Source organism: Podarcis filfolensis (assembly GCF_964270895.1).
Source record: "Podarcis filfolensis genome assembly, chromosome: 16".
Classification (NCBI taxonomy): domain Eukaryota; kingdom Metazoa; phylum Chordata; class Lepidosauria; order Squamata; family Lacertidae; genus Podarcis; species Podarcis filfolensis.
This window is the reverse complement of record NC_139620.1, coordinates 3,600,323-3,625,893: the sequence shown is the minus strand read 5'-3', so window position 1 is coordinate 3,625,893 and position 25,571 is coordinate 3,600,323. Positions and strand designations below refer to the sequence as shown.

The following is a 25,571-nucleotide window of genomic DNA, read 5'->3' as shown; positions in this document are numbered from 1 at the left end:
AAACTGGTGAGCCAGGCGAGGAATAGAGAGAACCTCCTTTTTTTGCAAAAAGAAAGAAAGAAAAAAGAAAGAAAGAAAAGTGCGGGGGGGGGGAGAGGGAAAAAGAGAGAAGAGCCCTCCCTTGGGTAGGAGGGGCTCTATCCGGAATCCGGAAAGAGAGAGACCCACCCTCCGAGTGACGGGCAGGCCCCTCCCTCCCCCCAAGTGGGACAACACCCCCCTCCGCGCGCCCTCCCCCGCCCGCAAAGTGGGTGAGTCAGTGGATGGCCAGAGAGATGGATGGAGGGGGAGGGGTGGCGCGGGGACGCGCCGTGCCAGGCTCTGCCCTCGATTGCTAAGGCTTGGCTATTCCCCCCCCCCCAAAAAAAAGTGGTGGTTTTTTTTTTGCGATATCGAATTAATGTTGCCAATGGCTCAGGCCAGCACCGCGCGGGGCTGCTAACCTGATCCGTCCCGGGGCAACGTCATTTCTCCAACAACTCCCAGCCCCCCCCCCACTACGCGCGCAACCCCCCCCCCAAAAGAAGGCTGCTTTTTACTTTCTATTTATTTATTTTCTGCCCCTTCCCAGCAGCAGCAGCAGCCCCCCCCCCCGCGCGCTTTGGATCAAAGGGGAGGAGCAGGAGCGAAAGAGAGATTGCGCCCCCTAACCTCACCTCCCATCCCCACCCCCAATTTTTTTTTATTTTAAACCAGGAACAACCCCCCCACCCCGAAAGAAAAAAGAGAGAAGGGGAGATTCCGCAGAGATCTGCTAGACTTCCTGGTGCAAAACGTGAGTGGATCCCTCGTCTTGGTCTGTGCGCCCTGATGTTTTGCAACAAGTTGGGTATCTCTTTCCTTCTTCCCCCCACTTTGCTTTCCTTCCACGAGCTTCTCTTCAACCCCCCCTCCAAAATAACCCCTCCTCTCTCTTTGCAATCCTGCCCCCCCCTTGCTCCGGGTTCAGGAAACTGCGAGCGGAAGGAGGTTTGTGTCCTGAGTAACTTTGTGGCTCCAGGCGAGGCTCCGCTTTGCGCGTTTCCATTTCGGCGACGCTGCGCCAAAGGCGAGTTGATTCCTAATTCTTTGGGGAGGTTTTGTGTGTGTTTTTTGTTTGGTAGGGTGAGGTTTGGGGGACACACACACCCTCATTTATTCCCCTTTCCTCGCCCCAACTCTTCTCCCGCTTTCTCTCTTCCGTCATGTAAACAGACTATAAACCGGATCGATATCTCCCCCCCGCGCCGTCGCCACTCCCGGTTTAAAGGAAAAATACTCTTGGGCACTTTCCAGTATGTATTACTCACCGAGAAGACTCAGCTCCATTGATTTCATGGATTATTATTATTTTTTGGGGGGGGTCTGGTTTCAGATCGGGGCCGAGGCAGGCTGCGATCCTCACGCCGCTTACTCGGGAGTAAGCCTCAATGGAAGTCAACGGGGCTTGCTTCCGAGTAGGCATGGCAAAAGCTCTTCTTGCAATCCAGATATACTTGGAGTAGACCCATCGCCATTAAGGGCGCACGCATTAATCGCGGGGCGTCTGCACCTCCTTACGGCATAGCGCATCTGCTCCTCTTACCGGGAATTTTGGCTTTTTAAAGAGTCTTTTTGCGCCGGATCGGGCGCGGCCTTTACTCTAGAGTAACCCCGGCTTGCTCTGCGTTTTGGAAAGGGGGGACTAAACTCCCGGCGAAGCCTGCGGGCCGCCGGCCGGTTTGACGCGGGACTCCAGGAGCGCGCTTACTCGGGAGTAAGCGGGCTCAGCGGCCCTGCACCAGGAAGCCCTGGAGCTCCAGGATCCGGAGGAAAGGGCGCGTCTGCTCGGAAGGAAGCCCCGCGGGGCCTAACGGCGCTTACTCGCAAGTAAAGGCGCGCGGGATCGGGGCCTCGGAGCTCCGCGCCCGGGGCTTTGAATGGCTAAACTGTTATTTGGCAATGGGGCGGATCCTTTGCACGGGGCGCCCCTCCCTCGCTACCTCCCCCGTCTCCCAATGACTAATTTCCATCCAGGGATTTTTTTTTCGTGGGGGTGGGGGCAGCCAGGATCGACCCACACTTCCATCCACCCCACATTGCACACGATTCGGATTCACTTGCGGGAGGAAGAACCCCGGAGGTAATTCTCTTTTCTCTCTCGGAAAATTAAGAATTCTTCTTCTCCTTTTTTTTTTAATTAAAAAACCCTGTTTCCTCCAGAATCCTATTATAGAAGGGGGTTTCCAGGTCCTTCTTCCCTTCCCCCAATTTATAGGAATCCCCACCTTATTCCCCCCCCTAAAAACCTTTTTGCATCTATATGAAAAAGTTTGAAAGGTACTTTGTAGAGCTGAACCTTTTTATTTTTGAGGGATGTGTGTTTTGGAGATGAAAGGAAGAGAAATGTGTTTATTTCCAGAAAAAAAAGGGTTTGTCTGACCCACTTTATTCCCACTTGGGGACTGTTTTTCCTCCCCTCTCTGGGCTGTAAGGAGGAAATAGACTTTGTTTCGGACACTTTTTGGGGCCCCGGCGAGAACTCCCTTCTAGTAAATGTTCAGCGAAAGTGGGGAGGAGAAGAGGGGGGCAGGATAGGGAGAATTCGGTGCCCCCACCCTTAAATTTCCACCCTTTCTTTCATGGCTAGCATCTCCCTTCTCTCTTTTCTCTCCTGATTTATGCGGTCCATTGTCCCAGCCATAATGGCCCTTTCTCTGACAGCTTTATCCAAGAATCCTGTGTCTTAAAGCCATGTTTACACATAACCGCGCAGAGTTTGGGAGAGGTTCCTGGCGTGCCTCTCCAAAGTGTGCTTCATCGCTGTAGGATATCAGTTTATCTTTCCCTCCAGAGCGTGGGTAGGCTAACGAAGGCCTGGGGGCCGGATCCGGCCCAATCGCCTTCTAAATCTGGCCCACAAACGGTCTGGGAATCAGCGTGTTTTTACATGAGTAGAATGTGTCCTTTTATTTAAAATGCACCTCTGGGTTATTTGTGGGGCATAGGAATTTGTTCGTATTTTTTTCCTCCAAAATATAATCCGGCCCCCCACAAGGTCTGAAGGTCAGTGGACCGGCCCCCTGCTGAAAAAGATTGCTGACCCCTGCCCCAAAGTCTTCCTTCCCTCTCTCTTCCGCTCTTTTCTTCGATCCAGGAAGTGCCAGTCTCCCTTTTTGAGGCCTACACCAAATCTTTGCCACCCTGATGTGTATGTGTGCAACTTTCCCCCCTGCAAATCGAGGGCACCCTGGCATCGCGGAACCAGTTAATGATGCTTGATCTGGGTGGGGAAAAATCTCCCCCCTCTTGAGTGTGGCCATGGCAGGCCTGTCTCTCCCCTCCCCCTTCCTTCCTTTCTGTTTGCGAAAGTATATTTGCGGCACCCTCAGGTCTGTCCAAACTAAACCGATAGTTGTGTTGTTCTTTTTTAAGGCCTTTCCCTTCCGGGGTTTTCAGAAAGGAGAGCGGTGCATGCGCTTGAATACGGCACATCTGAATCTAGCCTCTGTTTGCTTTTCTAACTTTCCGAAAGGCTGGGTTAAAAAACAGAAATATTGGCGTGCAACAGCCTTTGCCCAGTCGCCGCGTAGGATTAAATCATAGTCGTGGACTAGCATTTTTTTTAAAAAAATGTTTCCGCTGCGGGATTAAAAAACTCCCCGAAGTTGCTAGCTTTCAGGCCTGCGCAGGCTCAGTCCATAACTTCATTTTTTTTATGGCGTGGGGCTGCACTCAGCGGACTCCCATTCAGAGTAGATTGAAATTAACCGCATTTATTAGCTTCGCCGGGTCTACTCTGTGTAGCAGTCACCCTCGGGCAGGCACCCCCAAACTCAGCCCTCCAGATGTTTTGGGACTACAACTCCCATCATCCCTAGCTAATGGGACCAGTGGTCAGGGACGATGGGAATTGTAGTCCCAAAACATCTGGCGGGCCGAGTTTGGGGGTGCCTGGCCTTGGGAGTGCTTTGTTTTGTGCTTTTCTTTACTTTGGTGCAAGGATCCTTTGGCCCTTCAAGGCATCGCTGAACTACGTTTCCCATCCTCATGCCTGGCCATGCTTGCTGGCACTAATGGGAGTTGTAGTTTGGGAGCCTCTGAAGGGCCAAAGTTCCCCCACACCCGGTTTCCTTGAAAGATTTATCCATTGCTTTCTAGGGTAAGTGATTTTGGGGTTTACCGTCGCTTGCCGTTCGTTACTTGCCATTACTTGCCCTTATTATTGGCAAGGCTGAGCTGTGCACTAAAGTTTCTCTTGCGACCTGTTGCTGATTTCAAAACTTGGACTGCGTGGATCCCGAGTTTACCTTGATAAAACTGGGCTTTGCACCCCAGAACCTAGCAGAATTTAGCAAGGAAATAAAAGATTTCTGAAGCAACTGGCAAGGGCGAGTCACCCGGTTTTCCAATTGCAGGGGACAACTTGTTTGTTTATTTTTTATGTTAGCACGAACTCCTCTTCTTTTATTGGATTTTATACTGTGCAAATTTCCTTCGGATTTCCTACAAAGCAGCATTGTATTCTTAAATGTTTCCAAAACGGATTTGTTGTGTTTACCCTACTTATCATAATGACAAATCCTTATTATATGATTAACCATCAAGCATCCTTTACACAAGAAACCCTCATCTTAAGGAATTAAGTCCTCATATACCATTTTTATCCACATTCCATATCCATATCAGTCTGATTAATAATCATTATCGCTGGGTTGGATGCAGCGTTAGTCCTACTCATGTGCCTAATTACTGTCCATTAATGAGTCTAAGTAGAATTTAGTTAGGTAACACCCAGAATGACTAGTCTTTACTATCATCAGTCTTTCAATATGCCTGTCCTTACCTTAGAGAACAATCCCGTAAAATAAACAATTACAAATCCATATTACACAATTTGTGGAAATTGCGAGGTTATCTTTCTACTTTTACATGTCTTCTGCACTCCCAGTAAACCTTTTTTGAGTCAAACAGCCAGGCATCGCCTCCACATTTTAGTGAATACCTGGCCATATCCTTAGGTGTCTGTGTTTCGTCCAGACTGTAGGCTGGCTGAATTATTGGCAGCTAGCAGGCAATCAGTTCTCTGTGACAGGCAGTTGGAAACATTCGGCCTGTCAGCTCTCTGAAAACCAGCCGTTGCTTGGCCAGACTGTATATATAGTCTCTCAGTGTGGTGCATGGTCTTTGAGAAGCTGTCAGCAAAGACAGCCAAGTATGGACCAACCATGTTCCAAAGAAGGATGTACAAAATTATTTTCTGCCTATATACAAAAATTGTAAGACTGTCGTCATGCTGCAGTTCCCCTAGCCACCAATAGGTGGATACGCTTTCTCCAGTATAAAAGCCTGCCATAATAATAATAATAATAATAATAATAATAAGAAGAAGAAGAAGAAGAAGAAGAAGAAGAAGAAGTATTCATTGGATTTCAGAAATTCAACAGGGGGAGAGAGGGCCCGTCTGACTGCAAGTGGGACATCACAAAACGGCCCAGAACACGGGACTGGTGGGTCCGAGCTGAGTCACAGGGGATCCTCAGTAGTGACTCTCCCCCAGGGCATATGCAGTAAAGGTAAAGGGACCCCTGACCATTAAGTCCAGTCATGGCCGACTCTGGGGTTGCGGTGCTCATCTTCCTTTATTGGCCGAGGGAGCCGGCGTACAGCTTCCGGGTCATGTGGCCAGCATGACTAAGCCGCTTCTGGCGAACCAGAGCAGCACATGGAAACGCCGTTTACCTTCCCGCCGGAGGGGTACCTATTTATCTACTTGCACTTTTGACGTGCTTTCGAACTGCTAGGTTGGCAGGAGCAGGGACCGAGCAACGGGAGCTCACCCCGTCGCGGGGATTCGAACTGCCGACCTTCTGATCAGCAAGTTCTAGGCTCTGTGGTTTAACCCACAGCGCACCCGGGTCCCTGGGGTGCAAAAAACTGCCCAGCACCCCCAATTGGGGGGGGGGCAGCAGAAAAACCTGCAAGGCTCTGCCTGGCTCTTCACTCCCTGGACTCCAAAAATCTGCCCCGGACTCTCGGCCTGGCGGCCCTGAGAGCCTGGCGCCCGGGTGCCCCGCACCCCAAGCGCCTATGGGTAAGCCAGCCCTGCTGAGGCCTCATATCAAAGAATCCAGGGAACTGTAGTTTCCCCCCTCACAGAGCTGCGATTCCCAGCACCCCTGGTGTGGAAGTGATCTTGTTGTTGTTGTTTAGTCGTTTAGTCGTGTCCGCCTCTTTGTGACCCCCTGGACCAGAGCACGCCAGGCACTCCTGTCTTCCACTGCCTCCCGCAGTTTGGTCAAACTCATGCTGATAGCTTTGAGAACACTGTCCCACCATCTCTTCCTCCGTCGTCCCCTTCTCCTTGTGCCCTCCATCTTTCCCAACATCAGGGTCTTTTCCAGGAAGTCTTCTCTTCCCATGAGGTGGCCAAAGTCTTGGAGCCTCAGCTTCAGGATCTGTCCTTCCAGTGAGCACTCAGGGCTGATTTCCTTCAGAATGGAGAGGTTTGATCTTTTTGCAGTCCATGGGACTCTCAAGAGTCTCCTCCAGCACCAGAATTCAAAAGCATCCATTCTTGGGCGATCAGCCTTCTTTATGGTCCAGCTCTCACTTCCATACATCACTACTGGGAAAACCATAGCTTTAACAATACGGACCTTTGTTGGCAAGGTGATTTCTAAGAAGTGATCTTAGGATGGGGCAACTATGAGAAAGGCTTGCAGCATCTGGGTCTTTTTATTTTTTGCTTCAGGGGAAAGGTGAGCAAACGAAGCTGATGAAGTCACCGGAGGGGACGGTCCTCTTGTGCCCAGGTCCTGCTTGTGGCCTTCCCTAAATGGGCAACTGCCTGGCCACCGTGAGAACGGGATGGTGGGTTTTGTCCCGGTCCAGCAAGGCCTCTTCTCACGTTCTAATGGAACCTCCACGCCCAGGGGCAGTCTATCTTGGCGTCACGGTTCCCAGGGAGATTTGGCCACTGTAAGAGCCCTAGGCTGGCCTAGAGGGGTCATTGGCCTGATCTTGGCAGCCTCTTCTTATGTCTTAGGTGTGGGTGGGTGTTTGGAGGTAAAGGTAAAGGGACCCCTGACCATTAGGTCCAGTCGTGACCAACTCTGGGTTTGCGGCACTCATCTCGCTTTATTGGCCGAGGGAGCCGGCGTACAGCTTCCGGGTCATGTGGCCAGCATGACTAAGCTGCTTCTGGTGAACCAGAGCAGCGCACGGAAACGCCGCTTACCTTCCCGCCGGAGTGGTACCTGTTTATCTACTTGCACTTTGAGGTGCTTTCGAACTGCTAGGTTGGCAGGAGCAGGGACTGAGCAACGGGAGCTCACCCCGTCGCAGGGATTCGAACCGCTGATCTTCAGATTGGCAAGCCCTAGGCTCTGTGGTTTAACCCACAGCGCCACCCGTGTCCCTGTGTTTGGAGAGTTCCCTGCAAAAAGAAAAAGCGTGCCTTTAGAGAAGCAGGCATTTTTTGAAGTAGTTGGTGGCAGATCTGTTGGACGCGGGGAATAAATAACAGGACGGTTTTCTTGAGCATACGCTGTGCTTGGGTGGGTGGCAAACCTTTGATCGCAGTAAGGCTTTAATGCTCTTAATGGATTTGGCTTCAGTTACCTGCTTGCATCTGATCTTGGTTGGGGGAGAGAGAGGAAAATACCCGAAGGGCAAGTTTCAAAGCTTTTTGTGTATGGATTTTTCCGCACTCCTAAACCTCCCATGTCTGAAAAAGGCCATTAGGTGTCCTTTCTCCCCTTCCCTCCAGGTAAGGCAACTGCAAATGGCTATTATTGGGATTTTACCGATCGGTTTGCCTCGATAGCCTGCTTTTTTCCTTCAAAGAGCGTGGTTTCTCCACCGCCTCATTTAATCCCCACAGCAACCCTGCGAGGCTGAGAGGGGGAGTCACTGAGCCCCCCAAGGGCTCACGCAGCGAGCTTAATGGCCGAGCTTGAACCCTGGTTCCTCCCGAATCCTGGTCCGGTCCTCTAACCACTACGCCACACTGCCTCTCGATGGAGCGGCGCTTGCGGAATCGGCTCAGGTGCTTTGGAGAGCCTCCTTGGGGCAGGATGAGTGCCCCTTGTCAGGATGAGGGCCTGTTGAGCCCAGCAATCTTGTTTACCCAATCAGTTTTAAGAGATGGGTGTGCATTACTTCAAAATGTGATCGGCTAGCACTGCGTTGATTGGGGGGTCTCTGCTGAACGGAGCTCCTTACCTTCGTTTCCCCCCGCCCTGCCCCCCCAGTCCTACCTTGACTGCACCAGGCGCTAAAGTCAAGAGCCCTCAGCCGCTCTTGGTTGCCAGCTGCCAGTTTGCAAAATTTGCAAAATTCACCATTGGAGACAATAGATCTCATTTGGACAGAGTGCTGCTTATGCGCTTTGGGTCATGCTTTTGGGGTTCCAGTTGCAGCATGTGCTTGGCCCCTGTGGGAACAGGATCCTGGGCTCGATCCAGCATCCTACGCCTTCAGGGCCCTTCTCTTTGCCAGCTTCAAATATTGCCTATCGAAAAACAAATTAGCTTTCTGTTGGCACCGGTGAGCAGATGCAAATAAGTCCTATGGAAGCCGGTTGCGTCTCTTATTGTTGTGTGCAGGTAATTAAATCTAGCATCCTTTGAGAGCGAAAAGCTTTACGTTTCGTGCTGGCCTTTGCCAGTTGGCAGCCTCTGGGCCAGATTGATGTGTTCTTGCAGCTCTCTGCCAATAATAATAATAATATCTATTATTGTAATATCTATGATGATTATTAGCTGGAGGAGCACCTGCAGTTTAATCACAGGACGAGTCTCTTCGCACACAGACGGTCCCAGGCTCAGTCCCTGAAATCTCCTGGCAGGGCAGGGAGAGAGCTATGTCCTCAGACTCATGAGGACTGGAATCTTGCTCTGTTTGGAAGAGAGGTGCTGTAGCTCAGTGGTTAGAGTACCAGCTGCGCCTGCAGAAGGTCCCAGCTTCAACCTCTGGCGTCTTCACTATCTGAGGCTGGGAGCGACCCCTTGTCTGCTTTCCTCTGGGTCTGACTCACCCAAAGCCCTTCTCTGTTTGCATTTTAATTCAGCCCTTGATTCAGAACCAGGCTTTTTCTTTAAAAGGGGAGGGCTGTGGCTCAAAGCGTCAGCTCTGCGTGCCGGAGGTCTCAGGTAAAAAACCTGCCATCTGCAGGTAAGTCAGTGTTTCCCCCCATCCAGACCCCTGCAGAGCTGCTGCCAGCCAGTGTTGACAAAACCGAATTACCGTATTTTTCGCTCTATAGGGCGCACCAGACCGTAGGTTTTTTTGGGGGGGGAATAAAGAAAAAAAATTATTTCCCCCCCCCAGCCCCAAAGAGCAAAGAAGCCGAGACAGCTAGCGGGATCCATCCCGCTGGCTGTCTTGGTTCCTTTATAGCCGCAGGGCTGGGGTAAGCCCCCAGAACGGGTCCGGGAGCGGGGGCGAGGTTGCGCGCAACTTTGCCTTCGCTCCCGGAGCTTGCTGCTATCCGCAAGCCTTCAGAGCCCGGTGGGAACTCCCGCCGGGCTCCCCAGGCTTGTGGATATCTGCCTGAAGCCCGCGATGCGCTGTGCAGCGCTCCCCAGGTTTCGGGATGCAGGCTGCTATCCGCAAGCCGTGGGAGCCCGGCGGGAACTCCCGCCGTGCTCCGAAGGCTTGTGGATAGCTTCCTGAAGCCTGGAGAGCGAGAGGGGTCGGTGCGCAGCAACCCCTCTTGCTCTCCAGGCTTCAGCGAAAGCCTGCATTCGCTCCATAGGACGCACACACATTTCCCCTTCATTTTTGGAGGGGAAAAAGTGCGTCCTATAGAGGTAGATGGTATATGGTAGAGGGAGCAATGTTCTGACTCGATTGGAGGCAGCTCCTCATCCTCCTGTCTCTCCAGTTCTGTGTTTCTAAGGCTCCCCCCATCCCTGTGCTACCAACTCGGACAGGCAGCCTCCAGATTTTGATAGCTTTGTCCTCTTTGGAACCCATATCAGGATAGGCTGTTGAACTCAATGGTCCTTCAGAAGAGCTCCTCTCCCGTCTGGATAGTGGAGCCTCCATGCCCAGGAGCAGTTGCTCTTAGAAGGCCTGTCGCTGTGGGAAACGCACCTTCGTGACCTGCTTTTGAGTGTCCCTTTTCAAAACACCTGAGTCGGCCGCTGCGGCGACCAGGCCGACCCATGGTAGAAGTGCTCTTGTTTTGCTCCCGGCTCCCGAAAGCAGGGCTTGCTGTTCAAAAAAGAAATTATGTGGTACCTCCATTTACGGATGGGATCTGTTCTGGAGGTCCGGCCCTATCCCAAAAAGTCCGTACCCAGGTGGCGCCCTTCTGCGCACGCACATGGCGCGATTGAGCGCTTCTGCGCATGTGCGCACGGCAAAATCCAGAAGTACACATTTCCGGGTTTGCTGCATTCGCAACCCAAAGTTTACGTATCCCTCTGGATACATAACCCGAGGTATGGTGACTGGGGGCGGCCGCCAAGACCACATAACACCGGTCTTGAAAGACCTACATTGGCTCCCAGGACGTTTCCGAGCACAATTCAAAGTGTTGGTGCTGACCTTGAAAGCCCTAAACGGCCTCGGTCCAGTATACCTGAAGGAGCGTCTCCACCCCCATCGTTCTGCCCGGACGCTGAGGTCCAGCGCCGAGGGCCTTCTGGCGGTTCCCTCATTGCGAGAAGCAAAGCTACAGGGAACCAGGCAGAGGGCCTTCTCGGTAGTGGCGCCCGCCCTGTGGAACACCCTTCCAGCAGATGTCAAAGCGATAAACAACTACCTGACATTCAGAAGACATCTTAAGGCAGCCCTGTTCAGGGAAGTTTTTAATGTGTGATATTTTACTGTATTTTTGGTTTCTATGGAAGCCGCCCAGAGTGGCTGGGGAGACCCAGCCAGATGGGTGGGGTATAAATAATAAATTATTATTATTATTATTATGCTTAAAAATTGGAGCCGTCTTATACACGGGTAGTGCTGTGGGGGGGACGGGTGACTGGTTGCTGCCGCCAGCTGGAGATCGTCAGCGGTGGTAGTGTGGGCTAGTGGTGGCTGCAGCAATGATTTGATTTGTCAGCCGCTGGCTGCGAGTCGTCAGACGTTTGGTGGCCTTTTCGTTGCATGTGATAGGAAGCGTTGTTCAGGCGGGTGAGCGGTTCTCATCAATCCCCCCCCCCAAATATCAACAACTCTGGGCAATCTCCCCCCATTTTCTTAATTTTGGGTCCCCCAAAATAGGAGGCGTCTTACACACAGGGGCATGTTATACACGGGAAAATACAGTACAGTGGTACCTCGGGTTAAGAACTTAATTCGTTCCGGAGGTCCGTTCTTAACCTGAAACTGTACTTAACCTGAAGCACCACTTTAGCTAATGGGGCCTCCCGCTGCTGCCGCACCGCCGGAGCACGATTTCTGTTCTCATCCTGAAGCCAAGTTCTTAACCCAAGGTAATATTTCTGGTTACAGATAGGTAGCCGTGTTGGTCTGCCATAGTCAAAACAAAAAATTTTTTTTCCTTCCAGTAGCACCTTAAAGACCAACTAAGTTAGTTCTTGGTATGAGCTTTCGTGTGCATGCATGTATCTGAAAAAGTGTGCATGCACACGAAAGCTCATACCAAGAACTAACTTAGTTGGTCTTTAAGGTGCTACTGGAAGGAAAAAAATTTTTTTGTTTTAATATTTCTGGGTTAGCGGAGTCTGTAACCTGAAGCGTATGTAACCCGAGGTACCACTGTAATATATCTGCCCGATCTGTTGAAGCAGCTATCTTTTGGAAAGAGCAATGGCAAGCACATAGTTTCCCCGCCTTCCTAAATTGCAAGATGACCATTGAGGAGCCCTGGCAGACTCCCACCCTCTGAACTGAAGGCTTAAAAGATAAAACAGAATTCAGCCACCCTGCAAGGAGAACCCGACCTCCTCTTTCTGTCCTCTGTTTCTCTCCCCACCCCACGCAAACGCCTTGAAACCTTTCCCCAAGCAGGTCTGCGCAATATTTGACCTGGCAATTGAAACCCTTTTGGGGATTGCTCCATGGGGGGGGGGGATGGGACGGGACGGGCAGAGGCTGCTGGCAGAAATGGTCTCCCTCGCCAAGTTCCTGTGCCCAGCCAACTGGCACAAGACATGGGAACTTTCATCCACTTTCTCCTCCTCGGGGCCTCATCCAGCCCATGAGGATCTGCGGCGTGTACCTCTGAAAGAAGCAGAACTGCCAAGATTGAAATGGCTGCTTCCGATTGGCCAAAGTCCCTTCTGCACCACCTTGCCCCCTCCCTCATGGCATGCTGATGGTGGGCGTGGCCAGTGGCAGAAGTGGGTGGGGCAAATGGCTATTTATTTTTAAAAGATTTTTCTTTTTTTATATATATATAAATTTTTACTAGTTTTTTAACATATCATTTCCAACAATAACTAAACATACTTTTATGTCTTATACATTTTTTTGACTTCCATCAATCACATCTGAAAACTTTCCAATCTGTTCACTTAATTTCCATTTCTTACTCTCACTATTACATTTAAATCTCATTCCTCAATATCTCAAATCTCAATTTCTCAAATCTCAATATATTTCATATATTTCTCCTTACAAAACTTCTTGTAGTCCTACTAGCGTAATTTCTTAATTACAGTGGTACCTCAGGTTACATACACTTCAGGTTACATACACTTCAGGTTACAGACTCCGCTAACCCAGAAATAGTGCTTCAGGTTAAGAACTTTGCTTCAGGATGAGAACAGAAATAGTGCTCCAGCGGTGCAGCAGCAGCAGGAGGCCCCATTAGCTAAAGTGGTGCTTCAGGTTAAGAACAGTTTCAGGTTAAGTACGAACCTCCAGAACGAATTAAGTACTTAACCTGAGGTACCACTGTACAGTTGCTCTTCGAACAGTTCGTATATTTCTTCCAATCCTCTGTAAATCTCTGGTCCCGCAGGTTTCGAATCCTTCCTGTCGTTTTATACAATTCTTATTTTTAAAAGATTTTTCATATCGCTCTCTGTAGCCGCAGCTGTCGCTCTCTAATGATTTGACTTCATCCCCGAAGGCGAAACTGCTATAAGCCACAGATTATAAGCCCAGGCGTCAAATGGCTCCTTAAACCAGGGTTATAGTCGACAAAACGGAATGTCTAGTTGCCATTTTGGGGCAAGAGGGCTCAAAAGTCAGTTTTCAAATGATGGGCTGACTGCGATTGGTTCTCAGTTAAACATCTGGCTAGTTCAGAAGACAACCTTGAGCTTGATTATGAACTTAAAGAAGAAAAGTTTTGGTTCCCGAAATTCATTCTGATTGTGCAGGTCAACGGACAGAATTCTACAGGGTGGGGTATTAGTGTGTGAAAACAGTCCAGATCCAATGATCTCCCAGGTGGCAGAGATTTTCGCTTGGTCGCAAGGGGCAGAAAGCAGGGTACAAAATTCGCCTGGGGCCTGGCGGATTTTGAACACTGCAAAGGCGTTTGCCTCCATTGTCTGCTGGATTTATGTATAAGCTAAACAAGCTATAACTTAGGGCCCAACTCTCTTGGGGGCCCCCAAAAAATTAAAGAAAAAAACCACCTGGATGTACATTTCCAAAATATAAGATAAAAAACAAGTAAAATAAAACCTACATACAGCAAGAGTGTTTTGTGTTGTGTAGGCTCCTATGATGTAAGTTATGGGCCTATCCTGCTCCCTAAAATATCACTGCTTTGTTCCTTTCTGTATATAGGGTGCCTACATTCTGCATGGACTGGTTGCAGGGCAACATGTGCAAATGGCTTTAGATACCTTTTAGGTCCATAAATTACCATATAGCATATATTCAACAACAATAAAAACAGTGACAATTTGTGTTTTGTAGGCTCCTAAGATATAAGTCATGGGCCCCGTCTGCTCCCTAAAATATCACTGCTTTCCTCCTTTCTATATATAGGGTGCCTACATTCTGCATGGACTGGTTGCAGGGCAACACATGCAAGTGGATTTAGATACCAATTAGCTCCATCAATTACCATATAGCATTTACAGTCATACCTCATGTTACGTTTGCGTCATGATATGCTTTTTCAGGTTGCGTCCCGCGGCGACCCGGAAGTACCGGAAAGGGTTACTTCCGGGTTTCACCACTCTTCGCCGCATGCGCAGAAGCATGCGCAGACGCGCTGCTGTGGGTTGCGTTCTGCTCATGTTGCGAACGGGGCTCCGGAACGGATCCTGTTCGCAACCAGAGGTACCACTGTATTCAGCACAAAAAACAGGACAATTTGTTGTGGACAAAGGACAGCTGGGCATAGAAAGGGCTCCATTACCTTCAGGAGCTGAGGGCCTCATCAAACCTGAATCTGGCCCTGAGTTCATGCGCACATGGTGTGTGACCTGGTGTTTTGCAACCCTTGGCATCCACTGCAGTTAATAGAAGGCACTAATGTGCTTCTCTTTCCCTGCCCACACATCTTCTTCTAACTGAGAAGAGGGAGACAACCCCAGGCTGGTAGGAAACGTTTCGTGGAAAGAAAGATAATCAGGTGACAGCAAAAACTGCAAGAAAAAAAAATTAGCAGGGGCAATTAGAGTAAGATCTGTTATCTGATGATTGATGTAAACCTCAAAAATGTATTTTGTATAGTTTTTACCTCTATCTGCAGTTCATTGTATTTTATTTTATTGCTACACCTCGTGGCTGATGCAGATAAAGATTCTTTTGATCTGATCTTACGTGGAAGGATGTGTGAAGGTTTCCGCTATGAGTAATGGCGGGTGGATCCCAGGGTGGATAAATAATTTTTAATTTTTTTTTTTAATTAAATTGGATTTTTTTTCCTTTAAATCAGATTTTTAAAATAATACGCTTTTGGAGGAAAAATCAATCTAAAGACAGTTTTCTATTTAAGGTACATTATATCCCAAAGGCTATTCAAGAAATAAGGATTTGTTTTAAGTTTTTCATGTGTGCTAAAACTCAGTGTAAGGTTTTTTTTTTATTATTGTTTAACGACATCAGTTAACATGGATACATATGCTATAATGTTATTGTTTTAGTCAAATAAATTGTTTAAATTCTTATTAAGGAAGTGGTTACTTTTCCCCCCTTCCAATAAAGGTACAGCAGAAAAGTTGTCCAAATATAAACAGTTAACTTATTAAACCTCACAATAATTTCATAGTTATCGGTCTATATATTTTTACGAGTATAACTGAATCAGTGATTTTTTTATATAACTGTAAAAACTACTCTGAAAATGTATTATTCCAAAAACGGAACCTTCATCTGGTTGGTAAATATTAAGATTATAACAGCAAGAATGAGTCTTTCTGTAAAAGAAATTTGATCCACTGTATTTTTTCGTGTATGAGACGCCCCCTATTTGGGCGGACTCCAAATTAAGAAAACGCCCCCTCAACCGTTTACATTTGGACAACTTTTCTGCTGTGATTTATTGGAAGGAGAAAAATAATCATTTCCTTGATAACAATTTATTCAACTAAAACAATAACATTATAGCATATATATCCATTTTTATTAACTGATGTGGTTAAACAATTAAAAACAACTTAGACTGAGTTTTAGCACACATGAAGAACTTAAAAACAAATCCTTATTTCCTGATGAATAGCCTTTGAACTATCATGTAACTTAAATAGAAAACTATCCTCTGAAATTTATTTTAAAAATCCAATTTAATTTTTAAAAATCTGATTTTTAAATATATATTTTATAAAACCATTGATTTTTATCCACCCTGGTTTGTGCTCTCTCTCTCTTCCTTGTTTTGCATTGGGGGACAGAACTATTCTGAGCGATTGGGAAGGAAATTGGCTCAGAAATTCAAATAGTGCACCTTTAAAAAAGGCCTGCTCCGCTTGCATTAAGAAGCCTATCGTAAAAACGACCTGCTTTTGTTTTTCTGGCAACTTAGCGCCAAATCAGTTGGGGAGAAACAGCCTGCTTTTTTGTCCAAAGTCGGTCAGCAAAACTATCTGTGCCTTTAATCTTCCTCTCTTTATTTCCCCAACAATAGACAATCCTGCCCTAGTTTCTGAAGTAGGGGAATGTCTGATAAAACGGAGCGTCTTTTTCTTCCCTCTCCCCTCCCCTCCCTGCTTTCCTTTCATGCCTGGCTCATTTTGGGGAATGTTCCACTGCGCGCAGGAACCTTTTCCTATCTAGACAGGCTGGATGCGGGTATCAAATTCGCCGGGTTCTTTGCGACGGTGCGCAAAAAAATAATAATGCTTTATCGCCCTCAGCTTGGCGATTTGGCTCCCAGAGGCCCTGGGGAACGCAGGTCTGTTTAAACATTATAAAATGAAATAACAAATTAAAAGATATCCCTCTCTCCAGAGGGCAAATGGGGACAGTTAATTTGTGGAGAGCTTAGTTCTAGGCAACAAGTGGTCCTTCTTTGTAAACAGTCGTATTGTTTAAACAGGGACACTGTGTTAAATTGTGTGTTAGCCTGGCTTTGTCTGCCGCTAGGATTTTGTTTTGCTGGAATAAAAATTATTATTATTATTATTCCGCCTCTCTCGGCCTGAGACGCTCTCTCTTGCTGTGGCTTGCTGCATTTGAAAAATGCATTTTAGTGTCATTGGTTTTTGGGGTTGTTGTTTTTTTGCAAATATTGAAACCTGCTAAACTGGACTCTTGTCAGAAGCCGGAGATTTTCTTAACACAGAAAACAAAAAGCAGCATATTACAGTGGTACCTCGGGTTACATAAGCTTCAGGTTACATATGCTTCAGTTTACAGACTCTGCTAACCCAGAAATAGTGCTTCAGCTTAAGAACTTAGCTTCAGGATAAGAACAGAAATCGGGCTCCAGCGGCGCAGCAGCAGCGGGAGGCCCCATTAGCTAAAGTGGTGCTTCAGCTTAAGAACAGTTTCAGGTTAAGAACAAACCTCTGGAACGAATTAAGTACTTAACCCGAGGTACCACTGTACTCTGGATGGCATCAGGGTGGTTTAGGGAAGCTTTTAATGTTTGAGGCATTACTGTATTTTAATATTTTGTTGGAAGCCGCCCAGAGTGGCTGGGGAAGCCCAGCCAGATGGGTGAGGTATGAATAATAAATTATTATTATTATTATTATTATTATTATTATTATTATTATTATTATTATTTTGATACTGCTTCAACCTACAAAAGTTTTTGGGGAGACCTGCTCCTTCGTCTGTGCATAGCTCATCGCTGAAATCCTGTAAGTTTGCATTCCCCAAATGTTGTGGGCTGCTTTTTTAAAAAAAGAAATAAATTCACCCTTGTTACACTTTTATAAGAACCCCTTCCAGACAGGCATAACACAGTAACATTTAAGCTAATATCAGAAGAGCGTGGCTGCAGGATTCATCATCGTAATTTTTAATTTGTATACCGTCTTTCTATCTTACAATACTCAAGGCGGTTTGCAAGCTGAAGAAACAAAAAATATACAGTTCATACCTTGGGTTGAAGTCGCTTCAGGTTAAGCATTTTCAGGTTGCACTGTGCAACGGAGCGCACAGACGCTCGCGCATGCGCAGACACTCAAAATGACGTCATGCGCGGAAGCGGCGAATCGGAACCTGCGCGGATGAGGGTTGCGTTTGCTTCAGGATGCGAACGGGGCTCCGGAATGAATCCTGTTCGTATCCAGAGGTACCACTGTACATCTTATAACAATCTAATGCAATACAGTGGTACCTCGGGTTACATACGCTTCAGGTTACAGACTCCGCTAACCCAGAAATATTACCTCGGGTTAAGAACTTTGCTTCAGGATGAGAACAGAAATCGTGCTCCGAGGCCCCATTAGCTAAAGTGGTGCTTCAGGTTAAGAACAGTTTCAGGTTAAGAACGGACCTCCGGAACGAATTATGTACTTAACCCGAGGTACCACTGTACAAAAATGTGATAATAAAACGTAACTTTAAAATAGGCAACCTACATCAAAATGTAACATTCAGCAATCATTAAAATAGTATAAAATAATAATATCAACATATAAAAGTTAAACAGAAATCCACTCAACAGTTACAATAAATAATATCTAAACTATAATCAATAAAACTATAGCAAGCCACAGTATATAAAACAATACAATATGCGTTGAGAAGCAGAGAGTAGAGCAAGGCAGGTGGAAGGAGGACTTGCCTGACGGAGTCGCTCCCCTCGCAGTTCTTCCTCCAGGAACAGCTCCCTTATGAGGAGACCCAGAGGATTAGGCCGCAGGGACGGGCCGTTTTAAAAAGATGGAGAGCAGCCCTCTACCTGAAGCAGGTGAGATGCCCCAAAGGACCTGGGAATAAAGGTAGACTGCCTCTGGGCCTGGAGGTTCCATCAGAACAATAGTCTCCAGAAGCCTTTCTTAACCTGTGGGTCTCCAGATGTTGTTGGACTACAACTCCCATCACCCCTAGCTAGCAAGGCCCAGAGCTCAGGGGTGATGGGAGTTGTAGTCCAACAACATCTGGGGACCCACAGGTTGAGAACCGCTGGTCCAGCAACTGCTCAGAGGCATTACAGCCTCCCGCGGTGCAGGCAGGCAGAGCACAGCCATGGCACTTTTGTTGTTGTTGTTGTTGTTGTTTCGTCGTTTAGTCGTGTCCGCCTCTTTGTGACCCCCTGGACCAGAGCACACCAGGCCCTCCTGTCTTCCACTGCCTCCCGCAGTTTGGTCAAACTCATGCTGGTAGCTTCGAGAACACTGTCCCACCATCTCGTCCTCTGTCGTCCCCTTCTCCTTGTGCCCTTCATCCATCTTTCCCAGCATCAGGGTCTTTTCCAGGGAGTCTTCTCTTCTCATGAGGTGGCCAAAGTACTGGAGCCTCAGCTTCAGGATCTGTCCTTCCAGTGAGCACTCAGGGCTGATTTCCTTCAGAATGGAGAGGTTTGATCTTCTTGCAGTCCATGGGACTCTCAAGAGTCTCCTCCAGCATCAGAATTCAAAAGCATCAATTCTTCAGCGATCAGCCTTCTATATGGTCCAGCTCTCACTTCCATACATCACGACTGGGAAAACCAGAGCTTTTACTATACGGACCTTTGTTGGCAAGGTGATTTTTGTTGGCCATCAATTGCTTTATCCCCCTCCGTGAGCCTGTCTAATCCTCTTTTAACGCCACTCAAGTTGGTGAGAAGTTCCGCAGTTTAACTTTGATTGGGGAATCATCGCAGCTGATAAAAGCGGAAGGATGTCCGGACCTTCCACTAGAAATCCACCGTCGATGCCCCATAATCGCGCCAGTTACAGATGGTGGAATACAACACACTGGTCTCCTCGCTGGCCCAAATAGGACTAATTTAGCCAGCAAGCCCTGGTGATCATCTAATGTTTATTGGATGGATTTCCCCCTAAATTGATTTTTTAATTCTGAATTTATTGTTATTCACGTTTTATACTGTATTTCATGCTGGCTTTTTGTTGCATCAATTAAATGTTTTAAGTTTGTTGTCAGCCGCCCTGAGCCCGGTTTTCTGAACCAGGAAGGGCGGGGTATAAATAAAAATTATTATTATTATTATTATTATTAACATACACCCAGAAAGGAAATGCCATCTGAATTTTTTATCCATTTAAACATGCAGATCTTCTTTTCTCAAGCCAAAGGCTTTTTTTTTTTTAGCCGATTAACCATATAGCAAAATCGGTGCAAAAACATCAGCACGTTTGTTAACGACTACACCCGCCTTTTCCGCGGGGCGTAATTTTGCCACTGGTTGAAAAAGCTTTTTCGATCGGCGACTTGACACTAAGCCAGCTTGGCGCCTTCTGGGTGATGTGGCCGTTGGCGGGAGTTGTAGTCCGAAGGGTGGTGCTTGCTGATGGGAGTTGTAGTTTGAACTGTCCGGCGGGCGCCAGTCAGGAGAAGGCTGGGCTTGTCTCTGGTGGCTTTCCTGAGGGTGCGACTCAAGTGTTGCAACGTCTTTGCTGCTTCCTCTCTGCTTGCGGCTTTGGGGTTGGGCCACATCTGAAGGAAGTGTGTGGCACAGCCGCCTCTCCGGCTGTAGCAATTTGTAGCAGCGCAGCTGCGCGGGAAAAAGCCTCTGATTGGTCGTGCCCTGGAAATGGGGTGCTGTTTGGGGTTTTTGCAGTGACATAAATGAGTTCTGTTTGCAAAGGGCTTGTAGCTCAATGGGTCGGATGTCTTCTTTGCATGCAGAAGATCTCAAGTTTCAATCACTTGGCACCTGCTGTTAGGGCTTGGGAAAGCCTGTAAGTGAAAAGAAAGTTTTCAGAATCATAACCTTAACGTATTGGAGAACTGGGCACAAGCTAGCAAAATGAATTTCAGCAGGGACAAATGTCAGGTTCTGCACTTAGGCAGGAAGAACCAGCTGCACAAATATAAGACGGGGGACACCTGGCTTACTAGCAGCACATGTGAAAAGGATCTAGGGGTCTTTGTAGACCACAAGCTGAACATGAGTCCACAGCGTGATGCAGCAGCAAAAAAGGCTAATGCTGCATCAACAGAAGTCTAGTGTCCAGATCAGGGGTCAGCAAACTTACCGCGCTTCGGGCCGGTGTCTCCAGCGCCGATCGCGCGGCGGGGGAGCGCATGCCCATACATGTGCGCACGCACTATTTCCGGCGCACTTCTGGGTCGGAGGAGCACTGGAAATAGCTTGTGCGCGTGTGCACAGGCCTCCTCCGACCCGGATGTGCACCGGAAATAACGCTTGCGCATGCACAAATAACGCTTGTGCATGCGCACAAGCTATTTCTGGTGCTCCTCTGACCTGGGAGTGGGCAGCCGAGCGGTGCAGTGCCGGTAAGAGCAGGCAGTGGCGGGGGTCGCCATGGGCCAGATAAACGAGTCCCTTGGGTCTTATCCGGCCCACAGGCCTTAGTTTGGGAACCCCTGGTCCAGATCAAGGGAAGTCATAGTCCCAGTCTATTCTGCCTTGGTCAGGCCACACCTGGAATGCTGTGTCCACTTCTGGGCACCACAATTTAAGAAGGATATTGACAAGCTAGAACATGTGCAGAGGAGGGCGACCAAAATGATCAGGGGTCTGGAAACCAAGGCTGATGAGGAACGGTTGAAGGAGCTGGGTATGTTTAGCCTGGGAAAGAGGAGATATGAGAGCCATCTTCAAATATCTCAAGGGCTGCCACATGGAGGAGGGAGCCAGCTTGTTTTCTCCTGCTCTGGAGGGTATGACTCGAACCCGTGGCTTCAAGTTGCAACGAAGGAGATTCCAACTAAACTTCAAGAAGAACTTACTGGCAGTAAGAGGTGTTCAACGGTGGAACTGTCTCTCTTGGGAGGCTGTGTACTCTCCTTCCTTGGAGATTTTAAAGCAGAGGTTAGATGGCCATTTGTCCTGGATGCTTTAGTTGAGATACCTGCATTGCAGGAGGTTGGACTAGATGAACCTAGTCCTCTATGAGGACTAGAATCTTGGGGTTTTTTGGGGGGAGGGATTTAGCTCAGCGGTAGGGCATCTCTTTTGCATGCAGAACATCCCAGGTTCGGTCCCTGACATTTCCAGTTAGTTCTGGGAGAGACACCGTACACCTGAAACACCTTGATAGCTGCTGCCAGTCAGTGTGGACAATACCAAGGTAGATGCAACGACGGTCTGACTGGCTTTGGGGCAGCTTCGTGTGATACTGCCATCTAGCAATCGTGGAGCCCTTGCTTTAGCAACGCAGCGATGTCAGCGAACGGAAGTCAGGGTGGCAATTAGACTAGGACCTGGGACTCGGAGTCCAGGGTTCGAATCCCCACTCAGCCAGGAAGCTAGCCGGGTGACCTTGGGCCACTCACTGCCTCCCAGATTAACCTACCTCGCAGGGTTGATGGGGGGATTAAATGAGGAGGGGGAGAGCCATGTACGCCTCTAAGCTCCTCTGAGAAAAGTCTGGAATAGAAATAAGTAATAATAATAATTTGTGGGATAGGGCTGTTGCTTAGGGGGAGAGCATGCGAAAGGATCCAGGAAGGGCTGGGAGAGAGCTCTCCCTCCTCAAACCCTGGAACCACTTGCCAGCCAGGCACCTTCCAATATTCCTCTTTGAACGGGCCTTTTATTCCGAGCCAGGACTAGCATCTTACTTTATTTACCGTATTTTTCGCTCTATAGGACACACTTTTCCCCCCTCCAAAAATTAAGGGGAAATGTGTGTGCGTCCTATGGGGCGAATGCAGGCTCCCTGGCTTCAGCGATAGCAACGCGAAGCCTCCGAAGCCTGCGCTCCGGAGGCTTTGCGTTGCTTTCGCTGAAGCCAGGAGAGTCTGGTCTTTGAGGCTGGCGGTGGGGGAAAGCAGCGCTTCCCCCCACCGCCAGCCCCACAAGCTGGGTCGAAAAGCCCACAGGAGCTGCGCACTCTTTTAAAGGGTCCGCGGCTCCTGTGGGCTTTTGCGGGAGATGGGGGAAATCCCCCATCTCCTGCAACAGCCGCGGGCTCTTTTAAGGCTGCGCGACTTCTGCGGGCTTTTTTACGAGGTGGGGGAATTCCAGCCTTTAAAGAGCGTGCCGCTCTAGGGGGCTTTTCCCCAAGGAGGGAGAAGGGACTGACTGGCTGAGTCAGTCCCTTCTCCCTCCTGTGGGCTTTTGCGGGAGATGGGGGAATTCCCCCACCTCCCGCAAAAGCAGGGAGAAGGTCTGGGAGAAGTGCACAGGCTGCGTGCTGCCTGTCTGCTGCTCCCAGAGCTGGGGGGGGGGGAATCATATTTTTCTCCTTGATTTCCCCCTCTGAAAACTAGGTGCGCCCTATGGTCAGGTGTGCCCTGTAGAGCGAAAAATACGATATTCGTTTGTTTATTGAAACAGATGGCTTGATTGTCAAAACAAAAGCCAATATAAACTCAGAGCGGTTAACAACAACAAAAAGAAACTTGCTGCATGCCTGGATGTTGTCAAGTAGGACCAACCCGTGTCTGAAACCCTGGATAACTGCTGCCTGCCTGTGTAGACAGTATTGAGCTAGCTGGGTCAAGGACCTGCCTTGGTACAACACTGCTTCCTGCTTCTGTCTTTAAATGGGTCCTGCGTTCAAAACCTTGAGGACTAGAATCTTTATCTATTGGGGAAGAGCCAATAGCTCCTCTGCTTTGCATGCCGCAGGTCCCAAATTCAATCCCCAAAAGCTTGAAATCCTGGAGAGATGCTGCCGGTCCGTGTGGACAGTACTGAGCCCTGAAGGACCCTTGCTCAAAACCATGAGGACTTGTTGTTGTTGTTTAGTCGTGTCCGACTCTTTGTGACCCCCTGGACCAGAGCATGCCAGGCCCTCCTGTCTTCCACTGCCTCCCTCATGCTTGTCTCTTCGAGAACACTGTCCCACCATCTCGTCCTCTGTCATCCCCTTCTCCTTGTGCCCTCCATCTTTCCCAACATCAGGGTCTTTTCCAGGGAGTCTTCTCTTCTCCTGAGGTGACCAAAGTCTTGGAGCCTCAGCTTCAGGATCTGTCCTTCCAGTGAGCACTCAGGGCTGATTTCCTTCAGAATGGAGAGGTTTGATCTTCTTGCAGTCTATGGGACTCTCAAGAGTCTCCTCCAGCACCACAATTCAAAAGCATCCATTCTTGGGCGATCCGCCTTCTTTATGGTCCAGCTCTCACTTCCATACATCACTACTGGGAAAACCATAGCTTTAACTATACGGACCTTTGTTGGCAAGGTGATGTCTCTGCTTTTTAAGATGCTGTCTAGGTTTGTCATTGCTTTTCTCCCAAGAAGCAGGCGTCTTGGACAAACTCCATGGACAAAGACAACAGGCATGAGGACTAGTATCTTACTTAATTTGTAGCGGAGAAGCGATATCATTTTATGTTGTGAACTGCCCCGAGACCTGTGGCTGTAGTTTGGTATACAAATTTAATGAATAATAGTAATAATAAATACATCGTTTAGGGGATGCCTCTTGCCAGAAAGCCCAGAGAGCCTCTGCCGGTCAGTGCGGACAATATTCAGTTTGATGGAGCAGAGACCGGGCGTGGCATCAGGCAGCAGCCTACACCCCTGTTCCCATCACAAGGTGTCGCCTGGACATCAAACAGGTTGGAGATGTGGCTCAGAGGCTAGAAAGCAGCGTTTATGAGAGGCTTCACCTCTCTACAGAGTCATCTCGGTTGGGAAGGGCTGGCTGCCAGCCAGAGACCGGACCAGCTGTGAACTCCCCACCCACAGAGCCTTCTGAGATTCCTTCCTGGCTCCTGGGAAGAGCTCCGGCGGTGGAATTTCTCACCCGGCAGCGCAAAGATGTGAAAAGTGTCATCTAGCCCCAGGAAGAAAATTGTTTGAGCTGCTCCTTAATCCTCCCGTAATCTTAATTTCCTTCTGAGCGGTGCTGGGTTGCACGCTTGTGAAAACAAGACGCAGCCGCCTGCAAATAAGAAGGCTTGCATTTCCAGTCTCTTGGTCTGGTTGTAGCTATAAAACCCCAAATGCCCAATTGAGCCGGCGCCACTCTCTCCCAGCCCTGCCCTCTTCTGATATTCTTATGGAGCTTCCAGGCGCAGTGGCAGTCTACCTTGATTCTGACATTCTTTGGAGCGTTTGGCTGGATGCGGGGCAAGATGGGCCATTGGCCTGCCCAGCTACACGGATTTTCTGATGTTCTTGCCAGACCGGTGATGATGATGATGATGATGATGATGATGATAATAATAATAATAATAATAATAATTTATTTATATCCTGCCCATCTGGCTGGGTTTCCCCAGCCACTCTGGGCGGCTTCCAACAGAACACTACAATACAATAACCTAAACAGGGCTGCTTTCAGATGTCTTCTAAAAGTTTGGTAATTATTTTTCTCTTTGACATCTGGTATATAGAGTTGGAAGGGACTCGCAAAGGTCATCTAGCCCAGCCCCCCGCAAAGCAGGAACCGTGGCAAAAGAATCCCAAAAAAACGGTCACCCAACCTGTGCTTCAAAACCTAAAACAGAGTCCGCCAGCTTTTGAGGGAGCCTGTTCCACTGTCTCATGGCTCTTGCTGCCAGAAAGTTCTTCCCGATGTTGAATCGGAATCTCCTTCCTTGTAACCTGAAGTCACGGGTTCGAGTCCTACCCTCCAGAGCAGGAGAAAACAAGCTCGCTCCATCTTCTGTGCGACAGATATTTGAAGGTGGCGTCATAGCATGACTGGAGGTTTTTAAGCAGAGGTTGGATGGATCTGTCATGGTTGCTTGAGTTGAGATCTCTGTATTTTGGGGGGGGGTGGACTAGATGTCCCTCGGGTCCCTTCCAAGTCTATGATTCTTAGATTCTCGTCTCGTCTCAGTCTCCTCTTTTCCAGGCCAAGCTAGCCCAACTAGCTCAACTGTTCCTCATAAAGCTGGTTTTCCTGTAACCTTCCCTTGTTCCGTTGACCGGAGCAGAGTTCACCATCCTTAATCCTGAAGCCCAACTTTATGGATTTCTCTAGCACCTTGGTCTTCAGATCAATCAACTAGGCAACCAGCTTGGCTATTGCCCATCTGATGATGATGATGAAGATGATGATGATGATGATGATAATAATAATAATAATAATAATAATAATAATAATAATATTTATACCCCGCCCTTCCTAGTTCAAAAACCGAGCTCAGGGCGGCTAACAAAATTTTTTAAACACTTACCGTATTTTTCGCTCTATAAGACGCACCAGACCACAAGACGCACCTAGTTTTTGGAGGAGGAAAACAAG

The 25,571-nt window shown here is 48.3% G+C and overlaps 1 protein-coding gene across 4 annotated transcripts in view; it reads left to right on the top strand.

Annotated features, from left to right (window-relative positions):
- The first annotated feature begins 249 nt into the window (after positions 1–249).
- Positions 250–25,571, top strand: part of CERS2 (ceramide synthase 2) — a 45,905-nt gene continuing 20,583 nt past the window's right edge. The window contains exon 1 of one of the 4 annotated variants that reach the window (XM_083591353.1): positions 250–775. Coding sequence is in view for 1 of the 4 variants with exons in the window: in XM_083591352.1 (XP_083447478.1) it covers positions 1,977–2,101 (125 nt within the window). In the remaining 3 variants the exon portion in view is untranslated. Of the gene's footprint in view, positions 776–978; positions 1,049–1,949; positions 2,102–25,571 lie in introns of those variants that run through there. The other 3 variants (XR_014542657.1, XM_083591354.1, XM_083591352.1) reach the window with 3 other exon arrangements.